The 20,539-nt window shown below is 37.5% G+C and overlaps 1 protein-coding gene across 5 annotated transcripts in view; it reads right to left on the bottom strand.

Annotated features, from left to right (window-relative positions):
* The window catches only part of LOC106873224 (uncharacterized), an 88,216-nt gene that overhangs the window by 25,367 nt on the left and 42,310 nt on the right, over positions 1–20,539 (bottom strand). For all 5 annotated transcript variants that reach the window (XM_052972217.2, XM_052972214.2, XM_052972215.2 and 2 more), the window contains 3 exons: positions 9,548–9,644; positions 6,581–6,813; positions 953–1,043 (listed from right to left, as the gene is read on the bottom strand). In XM_052972217.2, the coding sequence (XP_052828177.1) occupies positions 953–1,043; positions 6,581–6,813; positions 9,548–9,644 (421 nt within the window). The remainder of the gene's footprint in view (positions 1–952; positions 1,044–6,580; positions 6,814–9,547; positions 9,645–20,539) is intronic.

Raw genomic sequence — 20,539 nt, 5'->3', positions numbered from 1 at the left:
ATAAGTTATGTAGCAAATAAGCTACAGTTATCACATTCGGTTAAAATGTCTTACGATTAAGCTGGTTCCTATGTATTTTCCTGAAGAGAAAATTACATCCTTATCAACATCACCTATTCCTATGGAAGGTATAATTTGTAATCTTCGAAACATATGTTGGAAATAAAAGAATTCATTTAACATATGCGTTTTACTCCATTTACTAAATTTGTATATTTACTCAATTACCCAAAATAACAAGGAGTTTCTACCTCATAAACAGGAGTTACACCACAGTCATTTTGTGATCTTTGCTACCCTGGTATCTATTAAACAATTTATTTTGTCGGAGTTAATTATTAACTTAGAGAAAATAAATACATATAATAATATATATATATATATATATATATATATATATATATATATATAGGTACGTACACTCTAAGACCTAATTAGTAATTTAAGATATATACTTGTGAATTTTAAAAATTTATCATTCATTGCTTCTTTTTGTGTTTTACAGCAGAGATGTGATCCACAGGTTCAAATGCACTAACAATTCACCCCTAATATTAGAAAGATTCTCAACTCCTAATCTGAACTGTTAATTTATTAAAAATCGTACAAAGATCCCTTTATTTCTTTACTATTTTCATTGATTACACAGAAACTAACACAAGATCCCACAGAAGTTCTTCATGTGATATCATGCCATATTGATTATTTATCAAAGGAATGAAATAGTGCTATCCATGATTACCAATGACTCGAATTTTTAAGAAATTGGTATCAAGTAAACAAAACAATAAATATGTGAATTCTATGCATCTATTTCTTTTAGTTTCATTAATTTCAATTTCAAATTTCTAAGCCTGCTTTGAATTATTACAAAATGATTGGCTCCCTTGTAATAGCTGTACCCATTAGAGAGACTACATGTGGTTGATTTAGTTGTTCAATGAAATCTTACTGTTCAGGAGTTTACAAGAATATTCAGGTGAGTTTGTCTTTATGTTAACACAACCGTATTCTTCTCCAGCACGCATTCTTGTCATGGCAATCTGAGGAATTATAAAAGAAGATTTTTAGCAGATTAGTTTTATTATATATTTAAATTCACAGAAAATGTCTACATTGATAGATTGGCAATTTTTGCCTTTATGAATCTGGTGTTATGATCAATATTTCATCCATTTCAACAGCCAATTTATGCTTGGAACATAAATTCAAAATCTATGTCTTTTAGCTTGTGTGCGCGCGTGTGTGTGTATGTGTGTCATCATCATCATCATCATCATCATCGTTTAACGTCCACCTTCCATGCTAGCATGGGTTGGACTATTTGACAGAAGATTGGCGAACCAGATGGCTACACCAGGCTCCAATCTGATTTGGTAGAGTTTCTACAGCTGGATGTCCTTCCTAACACCAACCACTCCAAGAGTGTAGTGGGTGCTTTTACGTGCCACCGGCACGAGGGCTGGTGAGGCGGTACTGGCAACGGCCATGCTCAAAATGGTGTATTTTACATACCACCTGCACAGGAGCCAGTCCAGCGGCACTGGCAATGATCTCGCTCGAATGTTTTTTCATGTGCCACCAGCACAAGTGCCAGTAAGGTGATGCTGGTAACGATCATGCTCAAATGGTGCTATTTATGTGCTACTGGCATGGAAGCCAGGCAGCTGCTCTGGCAATGATCACACTCGGATGGTGCTCTTAGCGCTCCACTGATACAGGTGCCAACACGACTTCAGTTTCATTTGCCCCAACAGGTCTTCGCAAGCCGAGTTTAGTGTCTAATGAAGGAGAGGTTGGCATGGGTGCCAGTTGTCGAATTTGGTTCGATTTCGATTTCACTTGCCTCAACAGGTCTTCGCAAGCAAAGTTTGGTGTCCAATGAAGGAAAAGTATGCATAAGTGGGCTGGTTACACCCCTGGCAGAGGCCTCGGATTATGGTCTCACTTAGCTTGCCGGGTCTTCTCACGCACAGCATATTTCCAAAGGTTTCGGTCAGAAGTCATTGCCTCAGTGTGAACTAATGTTTGAATGTCGTGCTTCACCAGCTCATCCCAGGTCTTCCTGGGTCTACCTCTTTCACACGTTCCCTCAACCGCTAAGGTGTGGTACTTTTTCACACAGGTATCCTCATCCATTCTTGTCACATGACCATACCAGCGCAATTGTCTTTCTTGCACCATCCACAGATCTGGTCAGTGGCTCTCAGCAGGTTGTCCTGTAGAAGCCTCCAGTTGTCTTCTACATCATGTGACGCTATATCCCTTTCTGTTTCATTAAAGGCTTCGAGTAATAAGTCTCTAAATCTCTGTCCATTCGCAGGATCTTTAAGCTTCCAGACCCTTTTTCTTCATGCTGGTCGTCTTCTGGGCAACCGCTTAGCCCTGATCCTGAAGTCACTAACTACTAGTCTATGTTGTGGGGTACATTCTTCACTTGGGAAGGTTTTGGCATTTATAAGCAGCCATCTTTCCCTTTTCCTGGCGAGGATGTAGTCAAATTGGCTAGTGTGTCTACCAGAACGGTAGGTGACTAGGTGAATGGCAGGTTTCCTGAAGCTAGTATTGCAAACCATAAAGTCAGTTGCATCACAGAACTCCAGCAGCCTGGTTCCTTCCTCATTGTGGGAACCAAAACCATAGCCTCCATGAACATGTGTATAATTTTGTAGGACACTAAATTGTGCATTTATACCATTCATCCAAGGCACACATAACCTGTCCCTTCATTTAGGACTTGTAGAATGGGTTGTCTGAGCACAGATGAGGCAGTATGGTAAGAAGTTTGTTTGCCAAGTGCATGATATGGGTTCAGTCCCACTGCATGGTACCTTGAGCAAGTGTCTTCTTCTACGAAGCTGGGCTAAAATCCAGAGGCTGTCTATGCAGTAGTGATGCTAGAGCTGTGAAATCTTGGGTTTACTGCTTTGAGTAAGAAACTGTCTTCAAAAGAGCCACACCATCAATGGAGAGTACTATGCAAACTTGTTGAGGCAATTATTATTGGCTGTCAAGACCAAATATACAGGAATGTAATATACAGGGATGTAAACACACCAGCATCGGTTGTCAAGCGATGGTGGGGGGACAAACACAGACACACAAATATATATATATATATATATATATATATATATATATATATATATATATATACATATATACGACGGGCTTCTTTCAGTTTCCGTCTACCAAATCCACTCACAAGGCTTTGGTAGGCCCGAGGCTATAGTAGAAGACACTTGCCCAAGGTGCCACGCAGTGGGACTGAACCCGGAACCATGTGGTTGGTAAGCAAGCTACTTACCACACAGCCACTCCTGCGCCTATGTGTAGAATAATTGTTGTATTAAAAATATATGTAAAAATCTATGTAAATATGAATAAGTATAAATATATAAAATAATTATAATAAATATGTCAGTTTAAAAATTTTTAATTTTTAGTTTTAAAGCATCTTATGATCGTTTCACAAAAGCGCTGGCCTAATAATAGAATCCTATATTGATAAGCATTTATAGACAACTCTTCTGCTCTTCAGAGATATAAATTCTGAATTTGTATAATTTATCAAATGGTAGTTTTTTTTTGTTTTTTTTTAAATATGAAATAATATTATAAAAAGGTGTTTGTTTGAAATATAAATTAAATATTAAAAATTAAAAATTACTGCTTTGTATTTTGGTAAGTACACTTTAGTATGAGACTTTAATCCATATTTTCTTCCTTGGTTGGTCTTCTGTAATAATCCATAATAGTTATGTATAAAATCCATTATATCATCTGCTTTTGATTTTTGGTAAATAGACTTTAGTATGAGAATCTTGAGATTCATATATGCCTCTCTGGTCATTCTTCTGTAGTAATCCATAATAATTATATCTAAAATCCATTACGTTGTCTTGTATTCTGAATATAGTTCATAGACTTAAATAATATAATGTGAAATCATGTTTGAGGTTATAAAATTATAAATTGGTCAAAATATTTCTTTTATATTTAAAAAAAATTTTTTTTAATACAGCAACTATTCTACACATGTATATATCTTTCCGATGAATTTTCTAATATTGATTTCTTGATATCAATAATATATGATTTTCAAGCGAGATCGTTGCCATTGCCCCTGGACTGGCTCTTGTGTGGGTGGCACATAAAATACACCATTTTGAGCGTGGCCATTGCCAGTACTGCCTGACTGGCCCTCGTGCGGATGACACGTAAAAGCACCCACTACACTCTCTGAGTGGTTGGCGTTAGGAAGGGCATCCAGCTGTAGAAACTCTGCCAAATTAGATTGGAGCCTGGTGTTGCCATCCGGTTTCACCAGTCCTCAGTCAAATCGTCCAACCCATGTCAGCATGGAAAGCGGACGTTAAACGATGATGATGATGATGATGATGATGATGATGATCACTCATATTAAATACATAAATACTTTAATAGTATTAATACTTTGATACAATAGAGCACTCAATATAAATTCAGTATATAATATTCTCATTGAATATATTTAACTAAAGATTTATATACATATATCGTCTGTAAAAACCATAAATCCGAAAGAAGAAGCACACTCTAAGATGTAGAGCAGTATATATTAAAAATGGGGAAGGCTGGTTTATGTGTAACAATTGGGATTATCTCCCTTTGCTATTGGCTATTGAGTTCCAGCTGTGCTGCCATCTTATGGGCTCCAAAAAGCTAACAGGAACCTCCTGAAATGTAAACATGGCCTGAAAATCTCCGTTTTGGTTCGAGTGAGTCCTTTAGGATTCTCACATGTTCAACTATACCTAACGTGCAATACCTCGTCTCCTTGATGTAGAGTCCTGGGTTCTCAAGGATTATCCATGAGATCAGGTATGGAATCCCATCGTCTCTTAGTTGCCAGATGTAACTGGCCAGTGATGTTACATATCTTCTTTGCAGAACTCTGAGGAGGACCTGTTGTTGGAGAGATGTTGCTTGAAAGAGTTCCTGGAACATCCAATGTATCTCCACGGGCGTGTGTTGTTGGCACTGTATCTGTATCTGCTGGTGTTGTTGTTGGAGCAAGGACTGCTGGTGTTGGCGTTGCTGGAGGTGGCGGTGGTAGTGTTGGTAATAGTATCACCACTGCTGGTTATGGTGAAGGCACAATCGTTGTTATTGTGGTCCTTGTCATTGGTGGGAGAGTTACCACTGCTGCTAGAGGTGTCATTAGCTGTGGTTCCGCTGGTGTTTCTCCTACAACCACTGTCACTGCTGCTACTGTTGCCATTGTTCTATTATTGCTGTTATTGGTGGTAGTAGCACTGGACTTGTTGTAGTTGCTGTTAGGTCTGCTACTGTGGATGTTAGGGAAGCTGTTGGTAATGCTGCTGTTGTTACTGCTGTTGATGTCATCGGAGGAACTGCCAATGCTGTTGTTGGTGCTGCTGTTGTTATTGTTGTCAATGTTATTAACCGTGGCGATGGTGGCGGCATTTCTATTTCTGTTCTCATATTTATGGCTACTGCTACTTCTACCGGTGGTATTGCCAAGGTTTTGCTAGGACTTTGGCCTCCAGGGAACATCCTTAATTCCAGAACAGAGATGTTTTGGCCATGTTTACATTTCAAGAGGTTCCCGCTACCTTTTTTGGAGTCCACAAGATGGCAGCACAGCCTGAAGTTGATAGCCAATGGCAAAGGAAGATAATTCCCAACTGTTACTTTTGAGTAGTGAGGCATTTTCTCCTCCATAATTTTAAGAGATTGTCTTTCTCATTGGAGATCGGTGACTATCATATGCTGAAGAAGGGAAATAACCCTGAAACACGGGTCTGTACGTGTCACAGATCACGATGGGAGGGATAACTTCCCTTGGCAAAAAATAGACAGGACACAGATGTGTGTCGATAAGCCAGCTGGAGGAGATGTTCTCCTGGGGCTAAAAGCAACAGTAACATCCACCCTTAGGGGTCAGCCACATTTAAGTGGCAAATATACTTCACTTTATTGTGCAGTTACTGTTAATACCTCGTTCAGAGATTTAACATTGCTTATATATATACACACACACACACACACACACACACACACACACACATATACATACACACATACATAATGAGAACACTAACTGTGAATAATAATTGTCTTATACTATGATAAACCCATCTAAAATATCTCAGCATCCAAAGAGGAAATGAAATGATGATGATGATGATGGTGAAGACACTGCTGATGATGGTGATGATAGTACATCTTCCTGTATATATGAACACATACACAAATACAAATACACACTGATACATACAAAATAACTCAAAGGAAAAAGGTAAGCCTGTATGTGATTATTAGACTTACTAGAAATAGGTACCAAATCTCCTTTAAGGCTCACCTTTTCTTAAGAATAAAGGACTGACTGAATTAAGACCTCAGGTATATGCATCTGAGAAAGCAACTTGATGGCCATGTCTGGAATGTCTTTGACCCCTAGGTTTTCTCAGCCTTGACTGGGAAAACTTGTGGGAGGTCATTACAATAAATAAATAAATAAACAATTAAAATTAAAAAAAGGATTAACGGAATTCAAGAAGGTAAAAGTCCTTACTTTGAATATGTCAAAATATTTGCCTTTGTTGACAAAGGATATTTCAGTCTCACCAATACTTATATTTCCAAAATTGATAAAAGCAGAAAATGTTGGGAGATAAGCTAACTTTTTGAACTGTAGCTGTCGTGAAAAGTTTGTTTCACTGCCAGTGATTCCAACAAATATCCATATTTTTTTTTTATCTTCAACTAGTTTTTGTCGAGAGGTTAGTTCTATTTTCCACACAGAATCTAGAAAAGAAAGAATAAAATAAATAAAGCTATAAAAACGATGGTCTGGTTGTTGTGATACATTAAAAAAGAGAAATGTGCTCTAAAAAATGATGAATTACTTGATATTTTGAGATCTGAGTAATTCCTCAACAAAAGATGACTGATTTTCTTAACATTGACCTTTTTGTTACCGTGTTTCTGTTGAAATACAATGTCTTGGTTTCAATTAATTTTGAGAATAATGAAGAATATATTAAATAACTTTATTTCTTCTAAGCTGTCGCTTGGAATATAAATTAACATGGAATTTTTTGATGGAAGTATTTCATTCAGATCACTTTAAAATAAGGAATTTGTATCATAGAACTTAAATAGTTTCAGGCAGGTTGATATCAAAAGAATTAAGAAATAAAGAAATGGTAGTTGTAACATTTATAGTTGTGTTATCTTTAATGAGTCAAATAGTTGATAAAAGAAAGAATTATCATCAACAATGTTTTTAATAACACTAAACATTTATAATATATGTAATATACAATTTGTTGTTTGTTTGTATATAAAATAATGAATAATGAATTTTAGCAGGGTGACCAAACTGAGAGCTTGATAACCTGCTAAACTAAACATTAAAAATTGAAAGGAGAAAATAAACAGCTTTGCAAGTTTAACTCAGTATTTATTGAAGAAGAGAGGTGTGAAATTTAACAAGCGACTTGTTAGAATATACATGTCGCTGAGGACATAAACAAGAATAGCAAAAATCTACTATACCAAAAGAACTAGTAATAAATTATAAGTGTTCTCTGAAGAGAACATAAGTTTGCTGCATAATTCAACATGAATGTAAAATGACATTAAGCATCATATAAGGTAAATGAAGGTTTCTGTGGGAATACTAGAAGTCATATTCACTTAGTGAGTTTACATACGTGAGGATGAATTATGATGTTGTCGATGTTAGCATTAGATGCAGTAAGAGCTGGTAGCAGTGATGAATTTTATTGTGCTGTTAGATGGAGAAAGCCAGCAAATAGTTTCCTGGTGCAAAACGCAAGCTAGACTCCTTAAGCAGAGAAAAACTGATCGATTTAAGTAAGTTGCTAGGCTCCGCAGAGATGTGTAAGAATTTTCCACCAAGAGAACATGTGATCTATTTGAGAGCATCTGATTGGCTGACCGGTTAATTTGGCATTATTGTTTAAGGGACAAATTGTGCCTAAAAACTAACCAATCAAAGTAAATGGTTAAAACATGATCTTTATAGCTAAGTGTTCTCTGCTACATCCAAACAACAACTATAAATAAAAGGGAGAGAGAATAGTTTGTCATTTATGCTTTTGTCAATCCATTCTGCTACAGAATAATGAATCTGTCAAAATAGGCTGCAAGAATATCTCATATAAATTAAAACGTAGTTGTCAGTTACAATAAGAATAATTTCTTGGAGAGGAAGTTGAGGAAGGAAAATTATCTTCAATAAAATAATTTTCATTCAGGATCCAAAGACAAAAGCCTTCCAGTAGCAACAAGAAGGGTCTCTACAGAGAGCTGAATTCTAGGATTTTTATAAATCCACTAAAACATTTTAGAATATTCCATGATGATTAACTGGGAAAATGTTAGAGGGCTGTTATAATAGAGTTCAGGGATCTAATAAAAATAGCTCTGGTTAGTATTACCAAAAATAGTATTATTCATCAGTGGTTTTAACTTTTAAACTTAAATATTCCAGGTTCAGATTTGAGGAAGGCTATTTGCGTGACACCTTGGGCAAGTGTCTTCTATGATAACCTCTGGCCAAGCAAAGACTTGAGAGTAGATTTGGTAGACAGAAACTGAAAGAAGACTGTCATATATATGTGTGTGTGTGTGTGTGTGTGTGTGTGTGTGTGTGTGTGTATACATGTGTGTGTGTGTGGAAAGAGTGCTTGTGTTTTCTTGTCTGAGCAATAACTGTAAATGGCCACCACTGTCATACAAGTGGAGTTCTTCATTTCAAGTCTGATGTAAAAATATGTCTCACTATTTTTTATCTTTTACTTGTTTCAGACACTAGACTGTGGCCATACTGGGGTACTACTTTGTAAAATTTTAGTTGAATAAATCATCTTTAATACTTTATTTTTTTTGTTATAACCTGGTACTTATTCTATAGGTCGCTTCTGCCAAACTACTGAGCCACAAAGATGTAAACACACCAACATCAGCTGTTGCTGGGGAAAACACACACACACACATACATCACACACACACACACACACACACACACACACACACACACACACACATACATACATACATACATACATTCATACATACATACATACATCTGTTTTTCATGCGGGCATGGGTTGGATATATATATATATATATATATATATATATATATATATATAGACACATACACACACAATGGGCTTCTTTCAGTTTCTGTTGACCATATCCATTCACAAGTCTTTGCTTTGGTGTGCCTGAGGTTATAGTAGAAGACACTTGCCCAAGGTGCTAATGATTTTGCCAGCTTGCTGCCTTCTACTAAGGAAATATTACCATGAATGTAGTGTGGCTTTGGAAACTGGCATTGATGGGAAGATTTAATTCTTGGTAGTAACATCAATACAGTCATTTAGAATTTATTTTGCTCACTCACCTTTTTAACAATAACATCAAGTAAAAGTCACACAGGCAGAAAGGCAGACATATTTCATAATTTCTAATAAAGTGAAATAAGAAATATCTTTCATCAACTTACCATTTGTCAATGAACACTCATGGTAAAGAGTTTGATAAATATGATCAAGATAAAGACAGGAATATATTTTGGAAGTTTTCATGTTCTTCAGTATGACCTAAAGTAAAAGGAAAAAAGAAAAATAGAAAATTATGTGTCCAGGAATTACATGAGTTTAGAGACGTGTCAATTTGTTCTTGATCTTGTAATTACACAGATGAGAAATATTTAATTTGTCCATCTATTCAGCAATTCTATCTCTACGTCACATAAAGTTTTTTTTTTTTAAATATTGATAGTCAAGCAAGACCGTGTTTACAGGAGCTGAGCTGTTCAGATTTACTCATTAAGAAATTAAAACAACATAAAGGAATTATATTAATCTACAGATGATGTCAGCAGGGAGAGAGCCTAGTTTTGTCATCTTAGTATACTCTTTTACTCTTTTACTCTTTTACTTGTTTCAGTCATTTGACTGCGGCCATGCTGGAGCACCACCTTTAGTCGAGAAAATCTTATTCCTTTCTATCGGTCTCTTTTTGCCGAACCGCTAAGAATTTTCGTCGGACAAATTGACATCAGGAATTTTTAAAAAAGTCTATCACTTATTATACCGGTTTCTTTTGCTGACCTGCTATATTACGGGGATGTAAACAGACAAGCATTGGTTGTCAAGCGATGGTGTGGGGGACAAACACAGACACACAAACACACATACATATATATATATACATATATACATATACATATATACGACAAGCTTCTTTCAGTTTCCGTCTACCAAATCCACTCACAAGAATTTGGTCGGCCTGAGGCTATAGTAGAAGACACTTGCCCAAGGTGCCACACAGTGGGACTGAAATAGGAACTTGAAAATATTACTCTTCTAAATCATTAATTCATATAGAACCAGAGGTAGTGATGGAGACTGGTAGATATAATATGTCTATATTTGGGTCTTTGTTTCTATTATATCCCCTTTTGAGTCTACATAGGCTACTATCTACCCTGCCTCTTGATATACCATCTCACCTCTTTATCAGCTCTGTCCCATTCATCTCTATTACTCACCCTCAATTCACCATTCATCTCTGCTATGGTGTATGTGTAACTCAGGATAACAGTCTTCCTTTTCTTTGTACCAAGCAGCCAATGTAGGGAAACTGTTGGGTCTGTCTAGCCTCATGTCTTTCAGTTACTCACCTTCTCTCCTTAACCTGTGCCATTCAGCCTGTGTTATGAAAGATGACACTGGAACCATCTAGCCTCTACCCCACCTACAACTATCCCATCCTTTCTTCCTTTCTATACAGTCATTCTTCTCTTAAATCTTCACCCACCCTTCACTCTTCACTCTTCCCTCTTCTTTTCACCTCTTCTCTTCACCCACACTTCACCTCAGTCTTTCTGTTACTGCTATCATACATTTGTCCTTTATGCAAACACATCCTAGTTTCTCCCACCACCACTCTATCTATCACTCACCTGCTTTGTCACATTGTTTTGAGTGAACAGACACACAGCATAAACTAGGAAATCTCATTAATCTTAGTCACATGATAAAATGTGACCAGTGTATTCTGTAAATGAATTAGCAATTGACTGAAGATAACATAGGGTGAAGAAGACCTCTTTGTTTTATGAAGAACATGAGAGTCTCCCTATCATGTGTGTGTCTATGTAACTGATTACATTTTGCACTGAGGTGAGCTAGATAGATATGGTGAGGTTTGTTGACATTTCTCTGTCAGAAAGCTGTCCAGTAGCTCTGTACTTTCTAAGACAAGTGGAATGAAATCTCTCTCACCTAAAACACAGGTAAGGATTAGTGACAAGAAGAATACCCAGTTGTAAAGCAATACCTTGGTAATAGGTATTCATCTAACTCACGCTAGAATAAAAAAAAAGACAAAAATATAGCAAACAAACTGATATATATATGTAAAGCAATTAAGGGTATGAAACTAGGAAAAGACCCCAGCCCATCAGGAATCACTGCTGTGATACTTAAAACATCTGGTGGTGTGGGTTATGGCCTAGTCACCGTATTGTAAAGCAGGTAGTTCATGATGGAGTCACACCCAATGACTGGCATAGCAGCACCATAGTCAACTGCTACAAGGGTTAAGGTGATGCTTTAGATAGAAATAACTACAGGGATATCAAACTGCTGGATCAGGTGATGAAAGTCGTGGAGAGGGTCGTAGCCCAACTAATTGAGAAGAGAGTCTACTTAGATGAGATGCAGTTTGGTTTTGTGCCAGGTAGATTCACCACTGATGCCATATTCCTGGTTCAGAAACTGCAGGAGAAATACCTGCCCAAAGATAAACTCCTATACTTGGCTTTTGTGGACTTGGAGAAAGCCTTTGACAGGGTCTCCTGATCCCTTTTCTGGTGGGTGATGTGGAAACTGGGGATTGACAAATGGTTAAAAAGGGCTGTACAGGCCTATACAGAGATGCCGTTAGTAAGGTTAGTATAGTGAAGAATTACGGGTAGAAGTAGAGGTTCACTGAGGATCAGCTCTCTTATTCATCATTGTCCTCCAGGCAATAACAGAGGAATTCAAGACAGGTTGCCCTGGGAGCTCCTCTATGTTGATGCCCTGGCCCTCATAGCAGAATCACTACCAGAACTAGAAAATAAATTTCAGGTGTGGAAGCAAGGTTTAGAATTGAAGGTCCTTAGAGTCAATGCTGCAAAGACCAAAATTCTAGTCAGTAGGAAGGCAAAGAGGTGCAGCAACATCAAAGTTAGATTAACTGGGAAGATAGCTTTCGTGTGTGACAGATGCACAGGGGCAATAAACACCACAGATACTCAGAAAACAGATTCCATCACATGCCAGGGGTAGAAACTAGAAGTAGTTGATAGCTTCTGCTACCAAGGTGACCAAGTATGTAGTGGGGTGGGGATGCTCAGAGAGTGTTACTACTAGAATAAGAATAGCCTGGGCCAAGTTCAGAAAGCTTCTACCCCTACTGGTGACAAAAAGCCTCTTGCTCAGAATGAAAGGTAGATTGTACGACGCATGTGTGCAAACTGCCATGCTTCACAGTAGTGAAACATGGGCCGTGACTGCTGAAGACATGCGTAGGCTCAAAAGAAATGAAGGTAGCATGATCCGCTGGATGTGTAATGTCAGTGTGCACACATGACAGAGTGTAAGCACCCTGAAAGAAATGATGGACATAAGAAGCATCAAAAGTGGCGTGCAAGAGAGATGTTTGTGTTGGTATGGTCATGTACTATGGATGATTGAGGAGAGCTGTGTGAAGAAGTGCCACTCTCAAACAGTGGAAGGAATCCAGGGTAGAGGGAGACCCAGGAAGACATGGGATGAGGTGGTGAAGCATGATCTTTGAACGTTGGGCCTCACAGAAGCAATAACGTAAGACAGAGACTTCTGGAGATAAGCTGTGACTGAGAAGACCCGGCAAATAAAGTGAGATCGCAGCTGTAACCTACACCAGTGTCTCATAACCAGCCCACTGAAAAAGTACCTTTGGATTGTAGGGCGACTTGCAGTGCTTGAGGAGACCTGCTGAGTCAAGTACATCAACATCAAAATCAAATCAAATCACAAGCAAATGGAAATTGTAGTTGTGATCCCCATGTCAGTGGCACATAAAAAGCACCATCCGAACGTGGTCGATGCCAGCCTCCTTGCCCTGACTGGCTCCTGTGCTGGTGGCATGTAAAAAGCACCCACTACACTCTCGGAGTGGTTGGCATTAGGAATGGCATCCAGTTGTAGAAACACTGCCCAATCAGACTGGAGCCTGGTGCAGCCTCCTGGTTTCCCAGACCCCAGTCAAACCATCCAACCCATGCCAGCATGGAAAACGGACGTTAAACGATGATAATGATGATGATGATGATATATATATATACATACAAGTTACTGTTCTATTATAAGTAGGTTCAGCAAAGAAAATATTCTATCCAATGAGAGATAAATGACATTTAAATTACACATTTTGAAAAAGAGCTACTAATAGTTTCATGCTGTTGAGATACAATAATTTGGCAGATGTATATAACGTGCTATGTGTCTCCATCTTTGAAAACCAGAACGCTGGTCTACGAGAAAACATGATAAAAATGGGAAACAAAACACAAAGAAGGTTGATGCAAAAGGTAGAATGAGAAGAAAGAAAAGTAGGAAAACTAAGATCTTCATCAACTTTGTCAGTAGAAATCTTAATTAATCTAAGTGGAGTTGAATAATATAATGGAGCCTTTGAGATAACTACTCAATCCAGAAAGGATGGTTTCCTCTAGTTCAACAAAATAAACTTGTCCATGTGCCTGCATGGATAGCCATGTATGAGATTTGAAAACAAACTGCATGCTACATGCAATCACAGGGAGAAACAGGAGAAATCTACACTACATATATATGTGCATCAATGAGATGCAAATTATGCCAAGCTGAAAGGTCACACATTCTTTTTAGATTCAAGAATTCCAACACACTATTGAATTCCAGAACCAAAATTTTTAGCAAATGCATGCATATGGATAAGTTTCTTCTATCAAACTGGAAAACACCACCCTCTTCATAATGAGTAGCTATCTCACAGACTTTGGCCTCTTCTCTGTTATATTATTCTACACCAGATTGATTAATCATGATTTCTACAAAAAATGGGAACAAAGACTTAGTTTCCTTACTTTTCTTTTTTCTCATTCCACTTTTACACCAACCTTCTTCATGTTTTTCTTCTCATTTTTTCTCGTGTTTTTTTTATGTTTTCTCATAGATCAGCATCCTGGTTTTCAAATAAATCAGATGGTGTGTACTGAACCAGACGGATTTCTTGGAGAGACATGGCATCTTATAATAATTCTGCTTGTCATTGCACTACTTAGCCAGTTGGTAATGTTTTCACATGATTAGAGAAAAAGAGGAAGAAAGAAAAGAGAGAGAGAGAGAGAGAGAGAGAGAGAAAACAAGGTAATGAGAAAAAGAGGGAAGGAAAAGAGAGAGAGAGAGAGAAGCGTCCACGACATGAGATAGAGAGAATGTAATTGTAACATTTTTACATGATTAGTTGAAAAGAAATAGAGGAGAAAGAAAGAGAAGTGAGAAAAGAGGATAAGGCAAAGAGTGAGACAGAAAGAGGGTGGAAGAAAACGCAGGAGAGAGGGAAGTGTCCATGATGTGAAGTAAAGGGAATGTAATATTTATTACGTGGTTAAAAAAGTTAGTTGAAGGCAGAGGAGGAGAGTTAAAAATATCATTTTAGGAGAGGGGTGATGTTCTGATGGTGATGTTAAATAAAGGCAGAGAGAAAGAGTAAGGGAGGAGAGAGGGAGGAGAGAGGGGGAGTGAGAGAGTGACATTGGTGGTGGTGGTGGCGGTGGAGATGGTTGTAGTGGTTGTGGAGGTGACAGTGGTGATTGGATAGGGAAAAGTGTGTTGTTTTTTAATTGAACTAAGTTTTTTTTATATCACCTATCACTTAACACATGCACATAAGAGCAATTCCGTGAAATATTCATGCTTAAATTATGTGGCAGACATATGTAATTTAACTAAAGGTTGTATCATATGTATGGGATGTTTTTTTTTTGTTTATGGTATTAATGGAAAAATAAAAGTGAATACCTATTTTATAAGTGCATTGAATTAAGTCTATAAATTTGTGCATAAAGTATGTGAAGTGTATAATATAAAGTGCATTAAGTAATCATCGTATTCCAGTTTCTTTCTTTTTCAATGAATAGCAGATGGGCGACTACCTTTCCATATAAACACAACACAGGGTACACTTTCAAGTTTTTTGGATAAAGTTTTCTGAAATAACCCAATAAGTTTACCATGAATTCCGTGAATATTCATGGATCCTACTAGTGTTATATAAATCTGCAAAATTATTGTATCTTTACAGCATGAAACTATTAGTAGATCTTTTATAAATTGTGTATATTAAATCTCTCTCTATCTCTCTCTCTTTCCCTGTGTTTCTTTCCCTCTGCCTCTTCCTTTTGCTCTCTCTTCCTCTTACTCTCTCCCTCTCCCTCTCATCTTCTCCCCTCTCTCTCATCTCCTCCCTCTCTGCTCTCTCTTCCTCTGTCTCTCTCTTCCTCTGTCTCTCTCTTCCTCTGTCTCTCTCTTCCTCTGTCTCTCTCTTCCTCTGTCTCTCTCTTCCTCTGTCTCTCTCTTCCTCTGTCTCTCTCTCTTCCTCTGTCTCTCTCTCTTCCTCTGTCTCTCTCTTCCTCTGTCTCTCTCTCTCTTCCTCTGTCTTTCTCTCTTTTCCTCTGTCTCTCTCTCTTCCTCTGTCTCTCTCTCTTCCTCTGTCTCTCTCTTCCTCTGTCTCTCTCTCTTCCTCTGTCTCTCTCTTCCTCTGTCTCTCTCTCTCTTCCTCTGTCTCTCTCATTTTCTGGCTGGGTAACCTCTATAGAAAAATACCTGTTTCTGCCTCTCTGTCTCTCTATCACATTCTAGCCTTTCATCATTATCTGACATCATCATCATCATCATCATCATCGTTTAACGTCCGCTTTCCATGCTAGCATGGGTTGGACGATTTGACTGAGGACTGGTGAAACCGGATGGCAACACCAGGCTGCAATCTAATTTGGCAGAGTTTCTACAGCTGGATGCCCTTCCTAACGCCAACCACTCAGAGAGTGTAGTGGGTGCTTTTACGTGTCACCCGCACAAAAACGGCCACGCTCGAAATGGTGTCTTTTATGTGCCACCCGCACAAGCCAGTCCAGGGGCACTGGCAACGATCTCACTCAAAAATCCTCCGGGAGCCAGTCAGGCGGTACTGGCAACGGCCACGCTCAAAATGGTGCATCTCATGTGCCACCCGCACAAGAGCCAGTCCAGGGGCACTGGCAACGATCTTACTTGGCTTGCCGGGTCTTCTCACGCACAGCACATTTCCAAAGGTCTCGGTCAGTAGTCATCGCCTCGGTGAGGCCCAATGTACGTAGGTCTTGCCTCACCACCTCAGCCCAGGTCTTCCTGGGCCTACCTCTTCCACGGGTCCCCTCAACTGTTAGGGTGTGGCACTTTTTCACGCAGCTATCCTCATCCATTCTCACCACATGTCCATACCAGCGCAATCGTCTCTCTTGCACACCACAACTGATGCTTCTAATGTTCAGCTTTTCTCTCAAGATACTTACACTCTGACGGGTATTCACATTGACATTACATATATATATATCTATATATATATATATATATACACACACATATGTACACATACTTTCAGTTTTTTAGCTTCCTTATGTCCCCTACCCTATATTGATATCCAGAAAAGTGGGTTACATATCACTTCAGAATATCAATGATACAGGAAGCTTCAAGGAGAATTAAAAAAAAAAAAAAAAAAAAAAAAAAAGAACCAATGCACATTTAGGTAGGTTTTCAAGAATAACACAATGCCCCACAGTGAAATGAAAAACATCAAAAGTGTCAAAACTGAAAACCATTAAAAATGATTGAATAATACATGTAGGTGTGACCTGCAGATGTATGTCAAATTTGGAACAAAAGATCAGTGAGTCATTGATTTACCGAGTTATTTGCACTGTCAAAGTTAATACAGAACTACACACAAAGAAAACCATGTGTGTGTGTGAATGTGTGTATATATAAAGATATATATATATATATATATAAAGATATATCATTTCATATACATAGGATTTAAATGTGAGCTACTATTCGTTCATGTCTCAAAAAAACACAATGACTGGACAAACTTGTATAGTGTGCTGGGTATATATACAAGCTTGTTCAATTATTGTATTTTCTGAGGCATGAAGATACTAATAGTAGCTTAATATCCTGTGTATATTTATCTCTCACTGGATGGAGAAATATTTCATTTGTTGACTTCACCTATTATGGAACAGTACAATATACATACATATATATACATACATATACATACACACAAATTACGTTTCAAATTATTAACAAAGTTAACATTTTACAATTCCATTCAAAAACTACTTGTTGGAATTCAACAAAATTTACACAGAATGCTGTGTAAAAGAATGTGAAGTTCCATAAAATTGGCAAAATGTGTGAAAAGCTGCTTCTCCTCCATTCCAGCTTGATCAACAGAAGAGGGCCAGTCATTCTTCATGGCAATGCTTAATCAAACGTTTCACTAATGACGCTCCAGATCACCTAATCCAATGCCCCATTCCCTCTCAAAATTCCTTGCCCTGCAAGTTACTTGGTAACTCTGTCAGTGCTGGTGCCACATAAAATGCATCCGGTCCACACTGTGAAGTGGTTGGCATTTGGAAGGGCATCCAGCTATAGAAACCATGTCAAAACTGACCTTGCTTGTGCTGGTGCCACGTATAAAACACTCCATCCACTCTGCAGAGTTGTTGGTGTTAGGAAGGGTATCCAGCTTGAAAATCCATGCCAAAACAGACACAGAAGCCTGGTGTTGTCTTCTACCTGGCCAACTCCTGTCAAACCATCCAACCCATGCCAGTATGGAAGGTGGACTAAACGATAATGATGATGATGGGATATATATATATATATATATATATATATATATATATATATAGATATATGTATGTATGTATGTATGTATGTTTGTATGAATGTATATCAGACTGAGTCAAAAGTAAGCAACGTTTTAAAACATGAAATTCATCACAATATATTTGAACAATTCAGAAATTTTATTCATCAAGGTAAGCACCATTACAATCAACACAATTTTTGCTGAGTTACAAGTTTGTTTATTCTGTTAGGAGTTATGGAGCTGATAAACTCTTTGAATGCAATTTCAGCATCAGTTTGATTTTTCAACTCCTTCTTCAATAGAAAACCATCATGGTGCTTGAAACAGTGGTAGTCAGTAGGAGAAAGGTTTGAGGAATAAGCTGGGTGGGGAAGAACTTTGTAGCCAAGTTTCCCCAAGTTCTGGAGCGTCATTAGTGAAACGCTTGATTAAGCATTGCCATGAAGAATGACTGGCCCTCTTCTGTTGATCAAGCTGGAATGGAGGAGAAGCAGCTTTTCACACATTTTGCCAATTTCATGGCAATATGCTTCTGCAGTAATGGTTTTTCTGGATTTTAAGAAGTTATGGTGGATGAGTTCAGGAGTACACCAGCAAACAGTCACCATAACCTTCTTTTTGAAGAGCTCGGGTTTAGGGAAGATTTTGGTGCTTCATTTTGGTCCAACCACTATGAAGAACGTTTTTTATTATTGTACATAACCTACTTTTCATCACAAGTTACAATGTGATTGAGAAATGGATTGGTCTGATTACAGAGAAGAAGCAATGAGACAGTTTCATATGTGTGGTACCCATTTGTCAAGATTTTTGTATTTTCTGATCGAATGCAAATGGTTGCAGGCAGTTTTCTTTTGCCAGTTTTCAGGTGGTTTTACATGAATCTTTCTCAATGACGGTCTTTAATTGACCATCATCAATAACATATGGGCGTCCATTTTGTTGATGATCTTCAAGGCTCAGTTCTCCCCTGTGAAATCATTTAAACCATTATTGAGCTGACCACTTACTGGTCATTTCCTCACCAAACACTTCGCTGATATCACGAGCAGTTTCAGCTGCTTCGTGTCCTTTTTTGAAGTTGAATGGCAGAATTGCTCAAATAGTTTGACAGTTCCATTTCAGATGATTGTAACAATGATGAAAAGAATATCAAAGTTACTTTATTGATGCATTTCGGAAAGTCTATGTCTATATTATCAGAAAATTACAAAAGAATAGTTTTTAAAAATTCAAAATTTGGCAAAAATCCAGTACAAATTCTTCATGGTTCAAAACACTGCTTACATTTTACTCAACCTCATATATAGTGACACACACACATGTATTACATCGACCCCAGTACTCAACTGGCACTTATTTCATTGACCCCAAAACGACGAAAGACAAAGTCAACATTGGCAGAATTTGAACTCGGAGCATATAGACAGAAGAAATGCTGCTAAGCATTTTGTCTGGCATGCTTACAATTCTGCCAGCCCACTGCCTTACATATTTGGCTATATTGACTAAAGAATATTGCCAATGGTGAATAAAAAATATTATATTTGGTAATATCCAACCAAAGCACCTGTTTACATCAATGAAAGTAAAAAGGAAAAGTTGAATTTTCACACCTAAAAGTTTACTGGAATATTCTAGAACTTCTTGGTGGGTTTATAAAACCCTGTAATTCAAGTTTCTTTGTGATTTTTTTTCTTATTACAGCCAGAGGCCATGTGTCAGTTGATTCATATAATTTTCATCCTGTTTCATCCACATTTGATAATATAATTTTTATCCTTTAACATTCTCTCTTAGAGATTGTTCCTGTAGTAACTAGTAATTATGTTCTAATTTATAAAGAAACATTTGACAATTTATTATTTCTTAATTCGCACACATAACATGTATTTAACAAATTGTATGTTATGTATCTACATATATTAAAAATGTTTATAGTGTTATAAATAAACATTTTTGAATTAATTGCTTTCTCTTATTAATATTTCAACATGATAAGGTGGTGAGCTGGCAGAATAACTTGCACACTGGGGAAAATGCTTAGTGGCATTTAGTCCATCAGAGGTTGATAAAATAAGTACTGGGGTCAATGAAATAGACTTAACTCCCTTCTCCAAAATGGGCTGGCCTTGAGCACAAATTTGAAATCAATATTTCAACGTTAACACAACTTACATAACTAATGATATTTCTTTTGACTGTGAATTAAAACAGTTTTTAGGGTAATTGAGAATACAGAATTGCAAAAGTATTTTGCTATTATCCATTTTAATAAAGAACAAAAAGAATAAATGGTAAATTTAGACCTGGCCTGAAATGAACACAGAATAGTGACATTAAGTCATTCATCCAAACCACCTGTTTTCTAAAAGGAAATTGTCTATATACATCAGTGTGTTTTACTTAATTATGTATGTGCATACATCTATGTAACGTATTTTATTTACACAAACTCAGAAGCCCTGTAAACAAATAATGCATTCAAGTT

This window comes from Octopus bimaculoides, chromosome 12 (genome assembly GCF_046866305.1).
Source record: "Octopus bimaculoides isolate indiv1 chromosome 12, ASM4686630v1, whole genome shotgun sequence".
NCBI classification, from domain to species: domain Eukaryota; kingdom Metazoa; phylum Mollusca; class Cephalopoda; order Octopoda; family Octopodidae; genus Octopus; species Octopus bimaculoides.
This window is presented reverse-complemented; position numbering and strand designations above follow the sequence as displayed.